Source organism: Anguilla rostrata, chromosome 6 (assembly GCF_018555375.3).
Source record: "Anguilla rostrata isolate EN2019 chromosome 6, ASM1855537v3, whole genome shotgun sequence".
Classification (NCBI taxonomy): domain Eukaryota; kingdom Metazoa; phylum Chordata; class Actinopteri; order Anguilliformes; family Anguillidae; genus Anguilla; species Anguilla rostrata.
Window position 1 is genome coordinate 11,598,567 of NC_057938.1, and position 19,723 is coordinate 11,618,289.

Genomic DNA, 19,723 nt, shown 5'->3' on the forward strand with positions numbered 1-19,723 from the left:
GTTTGGAATTGAGATATATACTATGGAGTAATTTTGCATACAGTTTATGAACTGGCCTAAAAAGAAAAACAAAAGACTTGTCTGATCAGAGGTGACCAGAGACCATGGCTTTTCTGCATACTGTAAGCCCTATGTGAAACAGCATAGGAATGTGATTACCCAGACATCAGTGTACTGAAATTGTGGACATTTATTTGGAGCTGTACCCAAAGCCCTTCTGTCTCCTTATTCTCGTTTCCCTGTCCCACTGCTGAAGAACACTGCATGGTGTGCTGTGTATCATAATGGTGCCTTCCTTTCCAAACAAGTAATTGCATACCATCACAACAGGGGAGTCTTGGATCCAGCACAAACCTGTATTCAGCTCATGTTGGAAATGGTAGGAATGGCTCTTTCAGCAAAATGTGATTCTTTTTATCGTGGTGATCTCTCAATGGTGTCTGCCGCCCTCTTGTGGAAGTACTAGTAAATAATTCAATTACGTTTCGATTTAACATTTGTGGGGATCAATATAGAAATGTTTAATTCAATTTTAATACAAAATATAAATGTTATTTATGCAACAGCATTTCTTTTATTCAACATGTATAAATTTTGTAGAGGTACTTTTATAACCATGCTTTTATTTTTGCTACCCACTGACCTTTGGTGGAAAGCACTGTGAGCATTCAGTCAGAAAAAAGTAGTACAAATGACATTTGTTTATTATACATCTACACATATTCATATTTAGCCAAACTTCAGTAACACAAGTCTTCAAAAAAGGGATACCACATTAATTGCAAAAACGCACAACTTTGGTTTAAAGGCAAGTAATTTTTACATTTTCAATTTAAGCCCCGATTTACTGAACCTTGTTCCTTTTAACGGGTCAAATTAGGAGTACTTTTTGCCATCAGTTTCAGTTGCCCTTATACCCCTGAATCAAAAATAAACAAATACTGAACATCTAAAATATTTATTAAATCATGACGAATGGCAAGACATACTTCGTGAAAAACCCTACTGTTTTTTTCTTTTTTAAAACTAAAATCCACCTCTGTCTCCACCTCCATAACCGCCCCTGCCCCCACCTCCATACCCACCCCTGCCTCCACCTCCATAACCACCGCCCCCCCCAAAGCCTCCACCTCCCCTGTAACCACCCCCTCCACCTCCCCTGTAACCTCCTCCACCACCTCCCCTGTAGCCTCCCCCACCACCTCCCCTGTAACCTCCCCCACCGCCTCCTCTGTAGCCTCCCCCACCACCTCCCCTGTATCCTCCTCCTCCTCCTTGGTACCCCAGGCCGCCTCCACCACGATAGCCTCCCCGCCCCTGGAACCCTCCGCCTCCCCCATCAAACCTCGGCATTTTGGGAGGCCGTGGACCGTCTCCAAACCTGAGGAGGAAGAACAGACCCTTTTAGCCAAGAGAATGGCCTATACAGGAAAGGGCACATTACCATGAAGCACGCTCTGGCATGGCTTCATCTCGCCATCTTCCCATTTGAAGCACGGTTATTATAATCATGGCTGAAGGTCTGCTGAGAATACAAGTCAAAATTACAACACGTTGCAACTGGAATACTGGCAGACAACCGAAATGTTGGCACATTTTCATGTAAAAAAGACGTTGCTATATTTTCTATTTGAATATAAACAGGATTAATTCTGAGAAATTTGTTATCAGTGCATGCAAAACACAATACAGAATCATTTTAAAGTATTCATAATATTTTGAGTATTGTCTGCATTTAAACTGGACTAACTCTAGATCGTTAGACAGGCCTCCCAAGACCAGGAAGTCAAAGATGATCTACAACTGGCTCTTGGAGCGAGATGCAATGAGGAGAGCAACTGACATGAACTTGTATTTTTCAGTCTTAACGCAGTCTGGAGCAATGTTTTTTTGGGCTTATGAGATGCAGTCATATACTTACCGCGGGTTGTTGACCATCAGGTTCAGGCCGGCTGCAGAGGGTTTGGAGATGAGGCGGATGACATTGAGCATGCGCTCGTTCAAAGGGTCCATCTGACGGATGTACTCTGGGTCTTTAGTCACCTCCACCACTAGAGCCTCCATTCCGGCTCTTAGGCCAGCTATGCAGCCTGCCACATCGTGGTCAATCTTCAGTTTGATCCTTAAACAAAAACAAATTTAAACATGCACATCCTTTCTGTAATGGAAAAACACTGGAGAAAGCCACACATGCCTAAACCACAACCAGTACTATGGACACATACCAGTCAGCCAGTGTCATGGACACGCCAGTCATCCAGTGTTATGGACACATACCAGTCATCCAGTGTTGCGGACACATACCAGTCATCCAGTGTCACAGACAAATACCAGTCATCCAGGGTCACAGACAAATACCAGTCATCCAGTGTTACGGACATACCAGTCATCCAGTGTGACGGACAAATACCAGTCATCCAGTGTGACAGACACATACCAGTCATCCAGTGTGACAGACAAATACCAGTCATCCAGTGTGACAGACACATACCAGTCATCCAGTGTGACAGACACATACCAGTCACCCAGTGTTACGGAAACATACCAGTCATCCAGTGTAACAATTTCACCGTCTGACATGATTTTCTTTGTAGCAAAAAGCAGCAGCTGCAGGGGGCTGACCAAGGTCATTCCTTTAGCAGAGACGGCTCGAGTCCGGATCTGATAATGAATTCAGTTGAAAAAAAAATGCTGTTATTACATCTTCAAATTACTTTTTAGCTGTAGGTAACACTACACTAATGTATCCATCACAATACCCACACATTCACTACTCGGATAACTTGTCATTTGAATTTTGTGCTCACAAAATCAAAGTCTCTTCAATAATTTACATAATGATTAGCTTTTATATTTAAGCATGCCAAAGCCTACTTCTGTATCATATTTGGGCACCCATGCTAATTTTCCTGATCTTAAAGCATACAATAAGGAAACACAGGAAAGTTTCTGCGCAGGCAGTGGGTATGGACACAGCTCACTCGCCTTCTCCCCAAACACAAAGAACGGCGACGGGTACTTCATGTCATGGCTGCTGAAGGGGCAGTTGACGGAGGACTTGTGGATGAGGGCGTTGCGGCCCTCCGTGGTGAGGATCTTCCTCTTCTCCTTGTGGTAGCACACGTTGGGGTAGGAGCCGAAGGCCAGGAGAGAGATCACCACGTCCAGGTTGTTATCCGGCCCGACGTTGTTGAACATTTGCGTCATCAGGCATTCTGTCATCCAAAGTGAAGGCGCAGTCTTAAAACGCATTATGACAGATGACATGTACCGCTAAGACATGGTTAGGTCTTAGGCTGCCATGGTTAGGCCGCTGGCAATTCCAACAGAAATTTGCCAGGGCCTAGCGATGGCCAAACTGAAACAAGACCATAGATTTCGTACGGTTACGTGCTTGAGAGAGGATACCTCCACACCCCGTTGCACACATATTCTTTATAATCTTAAGATTTTATGACAGAGTGAAACTAAGGAAGCTAAAACCTCCTCGCGGGAATATTTATGCATTTAATCAAAGGCCGCCAAACGGATAATTAAATCTGCATTTGTAGAAAATGTAATTTAAAAACAAACAGCGGCGGGAAGATAAATGAATGAGTTTTCCGAGGAGGGATTAATAGGACCCAGTTCAATTAATGGGGTGCTCGTGCCGTGGGGTCCGTTTCTCCTTCACAGAGGAGGAAGTGGCGGCTGAGGTAATGGAGGGGCGGACCTTCGGGGAAGCCGGAGTTGATGAGAATGTCTTTGAGCTGGACTTTGGCCTCCCAGGTCATGCGCAGGGTGGACATGTTGAGACGCTTGTGCTCGCAGAATGAGATTTCTGAATCTTCACCTCCCATTCTAAAGCAGAGGACACAGCACACTGTCAAACTGCTCTCGTACTCCATCTGCAGCTCCTTAAATAATCCATCCTATCAGGATGTTTATTGTTTTACAACAAAGTAGGTTTATGGGCCCTGTATGTGCTTTTGCTCTGTAAATCTGCGTAAAAGTATTAAAACTGTAAGTGTGGTGAGATCATCGTCTCCTCTGTAAGTGTATTAATAAAGGTGAGACAGTAGACCTATTAATAGTGGGAAGTCAGTAGACCTCTCCACTGTATGATTAATAATGAGATGACAGACCCATCTGTAATTATAATAAGCATCAGACTACATCCCTGTACCATCCTAATAATGAGTATGAGACAGTAGACATCTCTGTGTGTATAAACATGAGACAGTAGACCTATGTAAAAGCACAAGATGGTACACTCCTGTACTGTCTGTAAGTACAATAAGCATGAGACAGCAGAGCTTGGTTCAGTCTCTTACCGTGCATCGTCCCAGGCCTGGAAGACTGAGAGGAGAGCCACGTGGTCGGAGAACCGCGACCCTGCGAAGTTCCTGTGGACGAAGCCCAGGCGCCTGCCCTCGTTGAGAAAGGGCTCGGGGAAGCAGGAGGCGGCGGAGATGGTGCACATGGCGTCCCCAACACTGCAGGGCAAACATACGCGAGTGAAGCGCACAAGCCACCGTTAGAGGGTAACAGCTACTGTGCTAAACTACTGCAGAGGTTGTATTAAGAATTCTGCAGTTCTCACACAGAACACATTTAATGAATGCAGGAACAAATGTTCTGCACATTGAAAATGCAGATAGGACTAATGTTCAATTCAGTTTCCAGCTGCGATATATCTGTTGGGTCACAAAACCTGCACGTATTTGTAATATTCAGTGAACAATCAGCTGGCTAACACTGACATGGCGAGCATCATACCAAATAGAAAACGCACATAAAAAATGACATCGCTGTCCACACAACAGCGGCAACAGCGGTGATTAATGAGCCAATTTCACGCTGCCTGCTTTTCGGCTTGGACTGAACACGCACACGGAACAAGCACACCTGATTAGAGTGAACCTCAACATTCAGTCAGCGCTGGGGGAATGTCCTCAGGAGGACTGTACACAATATTACAAGCTAACCAACTGGCAACTTAACCCAAATGTAACCTCCCACATCGCTGCCACATTAACTACCAACACACAAACCACAAGATGCTCCCTCACAGTCTATACATTATCTAGTTAATCTTAGTCAGGCATGACAAACTCACATTTAAAGCCAACAAACCAGACCGTTTAGTACAATATTACCGAGTAAAGATTAGCATGAATGAATACACGGTACAACTACCGACCTACAACCTACCAGCACTTAGCCTGCTAGCCAGCATAGCACATTTTCAATTAGTGGCTGCTTTTATCACAATTGAACAATACAGTTAAATCAGATTTCAGAGACAGTGTTTGATTTGTACTGAAATGGAATTGTGGATCGAATTTATTACACTGAATAGAATAAACACAGGAGAAATAGCCTAAAATTCTCACACCTTAAATCACACTGTGTAGCGAAGAACCACTCAAGAAAATTCTGGCATATAGACAAATGGAAAATGCTGCTCCCTTCCTAAATATCACCATTCCCATGTTCACATCCATCTGCTTGCAATGAGACTAAAGTCTGGTTTAATGAAACCGAGAACTGGCACAGCTACCACATGCTATTAGCATCCCACTGGTTTTATCAGTCATCTTTTCAAGCAGTAGCTCACTGTAGCGCCACCAATTATGGAGTTCATACACACTTAGAGACAGCAGGATGCAACACTCCCCATTAGTCTCTCTGCTGGGGAAGCACAACGGGACTCACTTGAAAGTGCAGCCCATAATCATCATCTTGCCGAGCCGGGGTTCGATGGGCAGCTTGGCTAGGATTCGGCCCAGAGGAGTCAACTCATCACTGGAGTCCAGCGCATCCAGATCTAGACACAAATCAAAGGTTATTCGCACAAACCATTTCACCGTTCACATCTGCAAGATAATCGCTGAGTCGTAGGTTTTTAAGGTATTTAAGGCCCACAATGAAAATAAGCTTTCCAATGTTCTCCTTGATAGTTTTAAGATTGCTACTTGATGATCTTCCTACTTGAAATTCCTCTTGTATTTTTCAGATGAGCATCAAATAAAACTCAATCGATCAATGATAGGTACAGTTTCTCCTTTCATCTCTGGTTGCTAAGGCAGCGAATCAGTCGCAGTCTCCGCGCGCACCTCTCAGCGTGTGCTCGGCCTCGATGACGGCGTCCAGCGGCGGCGGCTCGATGGCTTTGGACAGGAAGTGGCCGATGGCACCCAGGCGCAGTAGCTTGATGCTCAGCGCGATCTCGTGCAGGGGGGTGCGGAAGATCTCCGGCGTCATGTGGGTCTCCAGCCTGCAGGGGGCGACGCGCACAGATTAGCGACCGCCGGTGCTGCGTTCATCGTGACCGACACCCCCCCCCGCCCCCTGGCGGCAGCTCACTTGTCGAAGCGGGCCCGGCTGCACAGGTGGAAGCAGAATCCAGGCCGCACCCTGCCCGCCCGACCCTTCCTCTGCTCCAGGTTGGTCTTGGACGCCCAGACAGTGGCGTAGTTTGTCATGTTGTTATGAGACGTGAAAAGCTTGACCTTCTGCCTTTGGAGGTAAAACAAATCCTACGGTTATTGCAAGGCATAAAAGCTCCAAATTAGATTTGGTGGAAGTCCAAATGGTAGATTTACTAGGAATGGCACAACGAGGCCCATCAATAGCAAGCCTTACAGGCCTGTGGAAATGAGAAAAGTACTTACTTGCAAGAGTCAATGACATAAACAACATCGTTGATGGTAATACTTGTCTCAGCAATATTGGTTGACAGGATAACCTATAAAGTTGAATTGTAGAACGTAAGCTTACCAAGCAAAAGAGAGAAATCATTTTTAAGACAAGAATTCCACACAAACGAAAGGCAAGCTCCACAGCACAAAGGCTCCAAAGCTATCCGTGATATCTTGATGCACCACAGCTCGCCGACTTACAGATGGCTAAATAACTATAGCAAACGAACATTAGCCACGTAGCCAGCTTTCATTTCTTATAGCAAGGGAATCGTACAACCCGGCTCATAACACTTGTTAGGGGCGTCTCTAAGCCAATTATAGCAAGTCCTCCGTATTATTTGCTATAAACTACTGCAGCATCAATGGCTCCCACTGCAACTTTGGTGTAACAATGCAGACAAGTGCACAATTCAAAAAATGAAAATGGCTGCACTCTGTCCCCAGCTACTACTCCCCCACATAAGGAATGTCTACTAGCATTCCACTGGCATACTGCATCACGAGGACAGAGGACGCTAATGTTAAACAGCTTCGGTAGCGTCTCCATTTAAAAGACAGTAGCCCCAGTTCTGCCGCAAGCACAAGCACAGACACAAGCTACACTTTCATTCGAGGGCTTGAAGGTAATCCCCTTAGTGATATTGTCAGGCACTGCTGTGAAGACTCTTACTTTAGTCATGTTCTCTGGCAAGCTTTCAAAGACCCTGCGCTGCTCTTCTCTGGGAATTTGGGAATGAAGTGGAAGAACTTTGTACCGATGGCTGCCTGCAACACAAATCACAGAACACAGGCCCGTGACCGTATGTAGCACAACACAGATGTAGGTTTGTATGGAGGTTGCAGTGCTGCGCGTGTGCGTGCACGTTTATGCGTGTACGCGTGCATGTGTACACACGAGTGTGTGTGCGCGAGTGCACGTGAGAGTTCATGTGTGAGTGTGCACGTATGTGTGTGTGTGTGTGTGAGACAGAGTGCCCTGCACATATGAGTGTGTGCGAGTATGTGCGTGTGCGTGCGTGCGTGTGTGCGTTGCGCGTGGGCGACGTACTGAAGTGAGGGTTCATCTCCAGGTGCTTCTGCATGGAGTAGATGAGGTTCCAGCCGGGCAGGAACACCAGCACGGCCCCGGGGACCCCCAGCGTCTCGATGTACTTGAGCAGCGCCTCGATCAGCTCGAAGGACGTCTCCTTCTCATTCATCTGCCCCATAGTGCTCTTGGTCTGAGGGCCGTACTCAGGCCCGCAAATGGTGTTACAGTTAGTCTGCAACACGGCAAAACAGAGAGACGGGAATGCGACTTAACCCCGCTGCAGCCTGAACACTGGGCTTGAGGCGAATCTACTGCTTACCCAGCACAATACAAGTGTGCTGTATGAGCAACCATTACACCACAAGACTGCTAAATATAGGGGGAGACAAAGTTCTGTAGATATAAGGATACCATGTTTCAGAGCACCAGCACATTTATGAGATATGTGCATAGGCAATGTTTTTTGGGGGTTGAGGTGGAATGAATAATTCTCATTGGTTTGGTGGGCTGTCAGTCACGCAAAAACAAAGTCGCAGTACCTCCTCGTCTCCTCCTTCCCCCTCTTCTTCCTTGTCCTTTCTCTTCTTCTCCATGGGGGGAGGAGTGAACTTGGTCATCTGAATGCAGTCCTCCAGGAAGTACTCTGGGGGAGGAGGGGGGTGGGAGGTGAGTGATGTTTTACAGCATTTCTGAACATAATGGACACGGAGCCCTTCACTAGACTGTACATCATCGCAGCAGCATCCATTAGCACAAGAATAAGGGCATCATATCCCAGTCGCTAACACATCAATCATCTCAAACCTCTGAAACCAAGTAATAAATATAGGATACATTAACTCACACGTACAAGACACACACAAACGCGCGTACACACGCACACACACACGCACGCACACACATAAACACTCACACACACAGACACGCTCACACACACACACACGCACACACACACAGACATGAACAAACACGCAGACAAACACAAACGCGCACACACACACACACACACACAGTCACACACACGCGCACACACATTGAAGAAACAAACAACACCACCTGCTGCCACTGGACTGGCCGCGAGACAAGCGATCAGTCAAGCGTACGTGCTCCTAATAATTACCGCTCAGCTTTCATCTCGCACGCACCCGGGACCGGGAGCTTTACAGCACCGAAAGCCCGGCGTGAATCCTAAATCACAAAGGAGCTGCATTTTCATGTGCATCTGAACACATAACCGCCAAAATCCTTTACGTTACGGAATTAGATTTATACCAGAAAACAGTGATCTGACTACAGAATCACAGCAGCCCCATACTTGGTGCAAATGTTTCAGATTTACTGTGTGTGCGACGTCTGGAATGCTGAACAGCGGACCCTGAATGAATCGGTTGTTACTGCGATGCGGGGCCGAGGTTGCAGTCCCATACAAAACGCACGCTGTGCTTCAGGCCAACGAGTGGCTAACAGGCTCAGAGAAAGGAGCTCCACAGGGAACGTGCAGCCCACCACCTTGATCACGGGGCAGTTGAAAAAGTACTCCTGGAACAGGCTGGTGTCAATACTATTTGCTGTGAACTATAGCAGCATCAATGGCTCCCACTGCAACTTTGGAGTAAAAATGCAGACCGGTGCACAATTCAAAAAATGAAAATGTTTCCACTCTGTCCCCAGCTCCTACTTCTTCATGTATACTAGCGTTCCACTGGCATTGCGCATCACGCCGTCTGGAGTAAAACAGGGACAGAGGACGCTAACGCTGAACGGCTTCGGTAGCCAAGTGGGCAAGGCTGAGCCCCTACCCTGCACGGGGAAGGTGCGGCCGAACACCTCGATCACGGGGCAGTTGAAGAAGTACTCGCGGAACATGCTGGTGTCGATGGTGGCCGACATGAGGATGACGCGCACCTCCGGGTAGGCCTGGACCACGTCTCGCAGCACCACCATGAGGAAGTCCGTCTGGGGAGCCGCAAAATGGCCGTTAGTCCAGCGTCTCCCGGCATGCTATCGCTGTCTGCACACGCACACCGCTGTGCTCAACACAAGACGCACGCCCTTAATCATTCTAATACGTTCCCACACACTCATGTAGTCTGACAACAGATGGGAACGAGCTTCTCAGCAAATGAATTTTTTAAATTAGTTTTGTTTTATGACATATTTGATTACATTTTGGCTTTACCAAAGGCTAAGTGCCCTTAGCCTAAGAGTGACCTTGAAGGCAAACAAACGGGACGCTCCCGCAAAACATCGCAGGAAAGATCGGCTCGCTTCGGGCACACAGCACTTACGTTGATGTCTCTCTCGTGGATTTCATCCACGATCACGTGGCTAATTCCCCGGATGCCAGATTCCAACTTCCTCAGAAGAACGCCTACAGGAACAAGACATTAGTAAAACACCTTTCATATCGTTACAAAAGCAGCCAACTTTTCGCAAATATACACCAGCGAATGCAGGATTCCAACGGCACAGAATGTTTCGGCGGCGGGCATGAAGTGTAAAGCAGAAAGCCTGTAGTGTAAAGCAGCACTGAAGTGCATTTCAGTGAGTACGGTAGCATTTCAGTGAGTACAGTAGCATTTCAGTGAGTACGGTAGCATTTCAGTGAGTACAGTAGCATTTCAGTGAGTACAGTAGCATTTCAGTGAGTACAGTAGCATTTCAGTGAGTACGGTAGCATTTCAGTGAGTACAGTAGCATTTCAGTGAGTACGGTAGCATTTCAGTGAGTGCAGTAGCATTTCAGTGAGTACGGTAGCATTTCAGTGAGTGCAGTAGCATTTCAGTGAGTACGGTAGCATTTCAGTGAGTGCAGTAGCATTTCAGTGAGTACGGTAGCATTTCAGTGAGTGCAGTAGCTCTGAGTACATGAGCAGGGAGAGACTCGCTCTGATTTCGAAGCAAATTCAACGAAGGCCAGACGGTGCAGCAGAGGAAACGAGAGCAGACCGGGCCCACGTTTAGGAAGGGCGCGCTCACCCACGGTGCAGAAGAGCACGCTGGCGTGCGGGCGGGGCAGGACCGACTCGAAGCGCACGCTGTACCCGCAGCACTTCCCCACCTCCTCGCCCCTCTCGTAGGCCACGCGCTCCGCCACCGACACCGCGCTGATGCGCCGCGGCTGTCCAACGCAGAGCGGAGAGAACGCAGAGCACCGTTAAACGCGCCAAGCAACAAACGCACACGACATACGAACATGCGCGCGCAAACCGCGTGCGCGACGTCTCAGAGAAACAAGAACAACCCTACGAAATAAACCAGCAAGGAACTGGCTCCTCTTCTGAAGCAACTTCTGCTGCCGCAGGAAAAAACCGGTCACCGTGCCAAACGAACATAAAAAAGCTAATACTACAATTACGCTTCATAAATCCTTACAGTCATCACTTAATTTCATTTGGCAAGGCATCTGTACGCATCAATAAATAATATACTGCAGTGCTACATTATGAAGCAACATTAACTGAAATTTATAGGACTGTTCGGGGATAGAAATATGATTAACCATCGCGCCGCTAGAACCGCGGCAGTGTGTGACAACCGCTCGCAGGCAGACAAATGCCTTTCCCCTTTAAACTGTGGAGCCGCGATGGCGCTAATCGGGCGCTTAAGGACCAGAGGGCCCCCGCTTCGCAGATAAAATCTCACCTGGGTGACGACGATGTTGCAGTCGGAGGCCCTCCCGGTGGTGATGAACTGGTCCAGGATGTACTGCGGCACCTGGGTGGTCTTGCCGCAGCCCGTGGCACCGCGGATGATCACCACCGGGCTGCTGCCTATGGCCCTCAGGATTTCATCCTCAAACTTCTTCACTGGCAGCTGATCACGGTCCTCTATGATCTACGAGCCAACAGAGACACGGAGCTCAGTACTAATGATACATACTGCAGTACTAATAATAAATACTGCAGTCTGAGCGCTCAGTACTAATGATACATACTGCAGTTTGAGGGCTCAGTACTAATGATACATACTGCAGTTTGAGAGCTCAGTACTAATGATAAATACTGCAGTCTGAGAGCTCAGTACTAATGATAAATACTGCAGTCTGAGAGCTCAGTACTAATGATACATACTGCAGTTTGAGGGCTCAGTACTAATGATAAATACTGCAGTCTGAGAGCTCAGTACTAATGATAAATACTGCAGTCAGAGAGCTCAGTACTAATGATAAATACTGCAGTCGGAGAGCTCAGTACTAATGATACATACTGCAGTCGGAGAGCTCAGTACTAATGATAAATACAGCAATCGGAGAGCTCAGTACTAATGATAAATACTGCAGTCGGAGAGCTCAGTACAATTGGTAAATACTGAACAGCTAGACACAGATCAAATGGACCATGGGGCTCTTCCACACCTTTTGCAGATTCTGATCCTCTTTCATTTGATACATCAGTTCATTCTGGAGGTCTGAACTGATCTGTTCTGGAGTGCACTGCGGAGACAGAAGATCTTTGTTTCAAACCTTTGGGTCCATATTTCAGCCAGGACGACACTCATGTACCGGCAAGCAGCAATCCTGAGCACCAAGCAAGCGGTTTCACACAAGCACAAAGGATTAATGTAGTGGGGCCACTATAATACAGAAAATAGCTGGTTTTCACAGCTCATCAGATATGAAGAACATAAGCTGTGTAAGTCACTCACGGATAAGAGCACTTACTAACAGGTTGGCACATAAGGCTTAAGAGCAGAAGCATGGCTTGGAAAATGACTCACAAAGGCCAGAGGGCCCTCGTCGATGTTGGCACTTGTCCAAGGGTTCCAGTTGACCTGTGGGGGGGACCAGGGCACCACCCCATCAATGCTCTGCTTCTGCGACGGCTCAAAGTGGGCCATCTTTGGCTGGACCAGAGATACAGGGCCGCTGGGATCCTGGAGGAGAGAGGGAGGAAAAAACAGAGAGAAAAAGTGTGTCACTTTAATCTGCCCAACATCCTTTCTCTATGTAAAATATAAGGTGCAGTGCAAATCAGGGTGCAATTTATGGGGGGATGAGAGTGTTACAACACCCCAATACTCCAAACCAGGCCAAAAAGTGTATATGTAATTTCCTGGTCACTGAAAAGTAGGGGATTTCACATTGCGATTGGGATGTACTGACCAGTAGTCTGAAGCATTTCCATAGAGGGGGAAGATTTTACTGACTTAGTGGTGGAGGAACACTAATCCCCAGCACTAGAGAAGCTATCAGGTGCAGGAACACTGACGCCAGCGATACAGATGTAGAGACAAAATGAAACTGATCCCCTGCATCAAACACTCACAACAGGAGGAACACTAATCCCCAGCTCTAGAGAAGCTAGCAGGCGCTGGAACACTGACGCCAGCGACAGAGACGTACAGACGAAAGGAAACTGATCCCCAGCATCAAACACTCACAACAGGAGGAACACTAATCCCCAGCTCCTGGGTCACGCTCAGCAGCTGCTGCTTCAAGTCCTGGGCCACGTTCACCTCGAACGCCTCCAGCTGCGGGAGAGAGAATCGTGGCTTCGTCAGCTCTGACCGCAGGGCCCGGCCGGGCCCAGCCCAGCAACCTCTGGGTACCCTGATCAGTCAGCAACAGCCAGAGGGGAAGGGCTAGCGAGGTTAGACAGAGAATGACAAATCCGCAAACAGGAAGACGTCCCTCAGAATGGCACAGTGTGCTAAATCGATCTCAAACTCACGGTCTCTCCTTCCTTCTTCTTGGTCAGGCCCGTGTAGGCCTCGATCACCCCGAGATGGTACAGCTGGCGCACGGTGGACAGGGCGCAGGACTGCGCGGCCAGCTTCTTGTTGGAGCCGTGTTCACGGGCAAAGATCTCTACAAAATTCAGGCATGGTGCTTAATCAGATATTGTTAGCAACGGACCCTTTAAAGGTGTAAGATACGCGATTGGAATGTTCTTACCTAAACATTCTAAAGCTGATGTAACAATCATTACTGGTAACTGAAGCAATGGAGTTCTAGAACACTGACTTTGAATTCTGATGTAAACATTCCAAAAAGCCTACTATTCAAAGGGTTAATATAATGCCGCCCACAATGATTAATGTCATATTTTCAATCAAATATTCATCAATATAGATACACTGAACACATCGTTACCTTCTGATAATCCTGATCTTATGAGTCTTTTCCCCTCACAAATTAACTTTGCAATCACTACGTTATTGTTTGTATAAGCCGGTATACTTCTGGTTATAATTATAATTTTTTATTGTTAGAATGAAAATACTGTTTTGGGGGGGTCAATACAGAGCCAGCCACAGACTTCTACACTTAGTGAATACTGCTGTACTGGGATTTTAGTTTTATTATGGTTGTTGTTGCATTATTATTACGCCTGAGTGTCATTTAGCGTACCGATTCAGCTCTTGTAAATGAATGCGGCCCAAGCACAAACATGAAAATAACACGAGCCCCAGCAGCTTACGAACCATTTTAACAATTATTGTCTCCCTCAAGGATGTGGCAGCTCCACCAATTAGGCTAATTAACAGAAAAACTTCACAGTAGAATTTCTGAACTATTGAAGATATACCAAAACCGTACTTACTTCTACCGAGCTGTCTTACAAAAATACTCATTTCGGCAATAAAACTCCTGAAAGAGAAGGGGCAGAGATTAGCACCTTGAGCGCACAGAATTACAAGAGCGGAAAAAAGCCCTGCAAAAACACGTACAAGCTTTAACTAATGAGTTAAACTGGATAAAAGGACACAAATATTGAGCAGACGCCAAAGGCCTACTTTCAAAAGGGAACCATTTTGAAGGGAAACTAACCTGTGAAGCACAGTGGCCCTGAGACAGTGAAGTGAGCCTCTGTGACACACAGGGCTATTCTCCACTCGTCTCATCTTAACCCTGGACAGCAGTGAGTTTCTCTGCCAGACTTATTGGCCTTTAGTCCGCTCGGGGCATGAAGGCTCCTCCTACACCTAAGTGGAACAGCGACACCAGAAATCACAACCACACAGTACTGCTCTCCCCCACCCCACTTCGGATGCAACCATGTGACAGCTTAGACCAGCCTAAGGGACGCCACATGTTTCCCAAGGTTTTCCAACAGGAAGGTTGTGATATCTGGTGACGGCAGTCTATTATCGCAGAATATGTACTCCAGCAGTTTAATGGAGATTATCTGCAAATCCTTAAGCACAGCTGATGCTTTTGAAGTTTACCAGCGCATCAGCCTCAGTAGAGGTTCCCCCAAATTTCCCTACACATATGCTTCGATTGTATTGTCCAGCTGCTAATTACTCAACCGAAGCCTGGACTACAAACAGATGTTTTTTTGTAAAACTACGTTGAATTTTCAGGAAGTGTCCAGCGAGATCTCCTAGGGTCTATCAGCACACCCAGGAGGGCTCTGTCTCCATATCAGTCTGGCCGAGAAACACACTGCTGCCGAATCAATCTTCAGAGTGTTGACACCATAGAATCTACGGCCTAGATAGATACAATCAACGGCCACTTTATCCAGTGAGCGGCTCTACAGTGTTCCCCTTCCATATTGTGCTTTGTGCAGCGATGAGCCCCAAATCCTCCGGCACGATGGCTTTACAGAGGGAGGGCTGCGGAGCAAAGACAAAGCGCCGGCTGGATATACGCTGTGCAGATGAGGTTCCTCTGTGATCACCGGCCCAGACTCACTCAGGATCCTGCAGCTATGAGACTGGGCTACAAAATAAGCTAAGAAATACAACCAGGATAAAAGGAGAACAGGGGGAAAAATGTGTTGCAAACAAATGCCCATGAAATGCACAGCATGCAGGAAACAGGAAGTGGTACAGCGAGGCATGGTACAGAACATTGCCAGACTCTTCCTGACCTGTTGTGTTCAGGCCCAACTTGGCTGTACTTGTAATCGGTCTGGTTCCTCTCCTTCTGGAAGAACTGGTTCAGGCGAGCTTTTGCATTCTCCAAAGTCCAGTTCCCATGAAGACCAGCATTTAAATCAACCTCTTCAGACTCCAAGGTCTTCAGAAAAAAACAACAATAACAAAATATGTTCACTCAATTGAGTTTTTTTAACAGAAAAAGATTGATAATATGACAGTTTTTAAATATACAGGGATGTCTCTGTAAAAGTCTCACCATTTGAACAGTTTAAAACACTTATACAGATAGGCACGAACTGTGACTCACTGCCTGTGCCTCCTGCTCTTCTTTCTTTGAATAATAGTCCTTAAGGTTGGCCCCACGGTCCCACTGGGCACCGGGGAAGCCAGAGTAACCCAATCCGGTGACTCCTGGAACAGGCCCAGAGCTGGACTCACTATCAGCACTCTCTGGGAAAAAAAAGAAGGGAAAAGGGGACTGTAACACGGCAACATGAGAAACTGACGAATAATTGTTAACACATATTGTTAACAACAATGCATTAAGTGCTGGCCTGGGGCCCAAACACAATCCACTGGTAGGTTAATTATAGCTGTGGAAATGTAAATAAAGTCAGTCATTGTTGTCAATTAAGTCATTACAGGGTATAATTCAGCAATAAGCTCAAAGTGAGCTCTTTCATATGTTCCTCCTCATTCTGCATAACTGAAATTAACCAGAGAAAATGAGTGCACTGACTGGGATTAATGCAAAACCAGAGTGTGGGATAAGTGTTAAAGTTGGTCAGCAAGCATCAAAAGCCTTTGAATATTGTGAGGGGAACTCACCTTGCTCAGCTTTCACCATCAAGTGTGGAGGAACAGGGCCATTTTCAGGAAGTGAGCCAAATCCCCCACCGCTGTCAGCTACGTCAGCCTCAGGTACACTTGCCTGCTGGGAGATTAGACACTGAGAAGGAGAATCCTAACACTTTTCATTTTTATTCACAGAATTGTTATTGCTACAGAATCTCCAAGCACCACAGATGAGGTAACTGAGAACTAACCCCTAAAGCAGGAACCTCAGAGGGGTTGACTTGCCCAACACGGACAAGGTAATTGATGAAGTCACGGGCAGCGTTGGCTTGGGCATCCTTCTTGTTAGTGGAATTTCCCATTCCAGTGTAGCTGAAACCTTCCACACGAACCTGAGGGTATGGAAAACACCATTAAACATATAGTATCGCAGATACTGACAATATGCAGAGAAATTTCCCACCATGTTGCAATAATAAAACTCTTAATCTTAAAGGTTTAAAAAAGTTTTTAAATGACTAACGGAGGATGACTGACAAACAGACAAACTAACCGTACTCACCTCACACATGAACTTCTGTCTGTTTTTGTTTCCAGCAGCTCGGATATCATAGTTAGGCGTGAGTTTCTTTTTCCCACACCAGGCATAAAGGAAATTCTTAATATCCCCCATTCTGGATGAGGTTCACCTGTCAAATCAGTAATTTAACCTATTAAACAATAATGGACTATAACAGTATTAAAAATATATTGAGTAAAAAAAGCAAGCCGGCGCTGCAGACTTGTTTTAATTATTGGTACACAGATGCAGAACATGATGCTAGCAACAGGGAAAATACAAGCTGGCTGTGGACAATTTGTACACGCTAATAGTATCAGATGTCGTCAGATGTCTAACAGTATTTCACGTTCTTGAAATACATGGTACTGAGATCAGTACGATAATTTCATGTTTTTTCCTGCAGCTCAGGTCTACTAGCTTTACTTTTAGTAGCTGGCTACGCTTCATCTACACCTTATGGCCACAGATATTGTAAATAGTTTATTTGACACCAGCACTGCAGGACCGCAAGCTTTTATTTATTTAGCCCGTTTGGCATTTCAGAGTCGCGGGTCATTTAACACGACTAATGTTAGCATGCAACATAGATAGCTATCGACGGCTGGTTAATAAAACCACAGATGTCTATGAATAAAACGGTTTGCCTGTGAGCATTCTTGTTCACTGGGTGAGCTAAGCTATAGTTAGGTACGTTACATCTCAAATTCTGTGTTGCTGCCTAACATTCGCATGAGTGGCTGCGATAATCAGGCTAAGATAATTAACAAACGAATGCACAACAAAAATAATAACAAATAGCGTATGGGGAAATTACTGCTGAACTAACCTGTAACCTCCAGGTATTCAACAGTGATGAACCGGCGCACTGCACACACAGCCCATAAGATGGCTGACTGTCGGCCGCAGATTTTATTTTCTTCTTCAGTGGATGAGTGGCCAGAGTACCCTTTACTAAAAGGTGTGCAGCGCCATCTACTGTGCTGGGGTGTCTACTGTGGTGAGTCGATCCAGCATTACATTTACATTACATTCATTTAGCAGACGCTTTTATCCAAAGCGACGTACAAAAGTGCATTTTCATGATCGTAGACAACTGCTGAACACGGGTTCAGTAAGGTACAATTACTTATTTTGTAAAGCTATTTCTAGCCGAGAACAAAGAACACTATCCTGGTCTAACATCTGCAAAGCCAAACTAGGCAGAAGAATAAGCTAGAGTATTACTCCATTACTCCATTACTCCAGAGTAATATATCCAGCAGTATGTGTACAACGTGTAACTAGAAATGTGTGGGCTTGCTTCAAATTTTAACTGGCACTGTCCTCAAGCCTCAATGCATTTCAATGAGGGCGCATAGCTCAGAAGAAGCAGGAAACCGTCCAGTCCAGAGACTGTAAAAAATAGGTCCAGTCCAGTTTTTTTTTTTTTAAATCCAGTCCAGGTTGTTTTCCCCCGAGCCCAGTCCAGTTTTTTTTCAAAAATCCAGTCCAGGTTTTTTCCCCCCGAGTCCAGTCCAGTTTTTTTCAAAAATCCAGTCCAGGTTTTTTTTTGGGAGTCCAGTCCAGTTTTTTTCAAAAGTCCAGTCCAGGTTTTTTTTGCCGAGTCCAGTCCAGTTTTTTTTCAAAAGTCCAGTCCAGGTTTTTTTCCCCCCGAGTCCAGTCCAGTTTTTTTCAAAAATCCAGTCCAGGTTTTTTTTTCGAGTCCAGTCCAGTTTTTTTCAAAAATCCAGTCCAGGTTTTTTTTTGAGTCCAGTCCAGTTTTTTAAAAAAAAATCCAGTCCAGGTTTTTTTTAGTCCAGTCCAGTTTTTTAAAAAAATCCAGTCCAGGTTTTTTTTGAGTCCAGTCCAGTTTTTTAAAAAAATCCAGTCCAGGTTTTTTTTGAGTCCAGTCCAGTTTTTTTTAAAAAATCCAGTCCAGGTTTTTTTTTAGTCCAGTCCAGTTTTTTAAAAAAATCCAGTCCAGGTTTTTTTTGAGTCCAGTCCAGTTTTAAAAAAAAATCCAGTCCAGGTTTTTTTTTGAGTCCAGTCCAGTTTTTTAAAAAAAAATCCAGTCCAGGTTTTTTTTTGAGTCCAGTCCAGTTTTTAAAAAAAAATCCAGTCCAGGTTTTTTTTTAGTCCAGTCCAGTTTTTAAAAAAAATCCAGTCCATGTTTTTTTTTTTTCTGAGTCTAGACCAGAGACTGTAAAAAATAAGGACAAAGCCACTGTGACGTCACCCATTGCCTCTCCGTGGGTCTCTATATAACACGTTTTGAGCTCAATGGCGGGCGCGGGCATTTTCTCGATTTGGAGCCAAAACCATAGAGTTAAGCAGTCTTGTGATTTTTACAATGTGATTGACAGTCCGGTGTGGAAAAGCTCATCAACCTGAACGAACGATTGCAGAACGAACTTGAGGCTAGCTGACTATCTGCCGTTATGTTTTAAAATATATTATCAAATGTTTACGGAGTTTAATTTCCATCCGTGACTGTACTGTGTCATGTAATCACGTTATATGTATAACATTAATAATACAATTATGTTCAGTTATCTTCAATTTATGTTTCTCAGCAAAACGAATATGCTTAGCTAGCATATCAGCTTGCCAGTGAGCTAGGTAGGCTATCTGTGGTTAGCTCACGCATTAGCAATATGAACCACAGGGGAAGAGCATCGACTACACTGATGGTCAATCAATCAGAGATGTGTAGGCTACTGGTGATTTGACTAGGCTAATTTTCATATAACTGTCTGGTAGACCTGCTGTTAACCGAGCAAGTTATCGTCGTAGGTTTTCGCCACAGTCAGTTAATGAGCCAGTAACTGCTACTAGCTACTGC

At 45.6% G+C, this 19,723-nt stretch overlaps 1 protein-coding gene across 4 annotated transcripts; it reads right to left on the bottom strand.

Moving 5' to 3' along the window:
• Positions 1 to 686: 686 nt before the first annotated feature.
• dhx9 (DEAH (Asp-Glu-Ala-His) box helicase 9) lies at positions 687 to 17,877 on the bottom strand. 4 transcript variants are annotated; one of them, XM_064338359.1, is made up of 28 exons: positions 17,729 to 17,877; positions 16,903 to 17,029; positions 16,592 to 16,732; positions 16,374 to 16,476; positions 15,853 to 15,995; positions 15,536 to 15,684; positions 14,261 to 14,307; positions 13,388 to 13,524; positions 13,098 to 13,187; positions 12,435 to 12,590; positions 12,073 to 12,150; positions 11,361 to 11,552; positions 10,695 to 10,836; positions 10,005 to 10,087; positions 9,516 to 9,672; positions 8,256 to 8,359; positions 7,735 to 7,948; positions 7,357 to 7,451; positions 6,657 to 6,730; positions 6,349 to 6,501; positions 6,099 to 6,259; positions 5,698 to 5,809; positions 4,314 to 4,475; positions 3,713 to 3,840; positions 2,986 to 3,215; positions 2,546 to 2,661; positions 1,922 to 2,122; positions 687 to 1,381 (listed from the first exon to the last, which is right to left on the bottom strand). In XM_064338359.1, the coding sequence occupies exons 2-28, from the start codon at positions 17,011 to 17,013 to the stop codon at positions 1,027 to 1,029; spliced, it is 3,834 nt and encodes a 1,277-aa protein (XP_064194429.1). In that variant the 5' UTR covers positions 17,014 to 17,029; positions 17,729 to 17,877; the 3' UTR covers positions 687 to 1,026. The 4 variants fall into 4 exon arrangements, with proteins under 4 accessions (XP_064194429.1, XP_064194427.1, XP_064194428.1 ...); XM_064338357.1 differs by having other exon boundaries at positions 16,374 to 16,479; XM_064338358.1 differs by lacking the exon at positions 17,729 to 17,877 and adding an exon at positions 17,599 to 17,707 and having other exon boundaries at positions 16,374 to 16,479.
• Between the last annotated feature and the right edge of the window lie 1,846 nt (positions 17,878 to 19,723).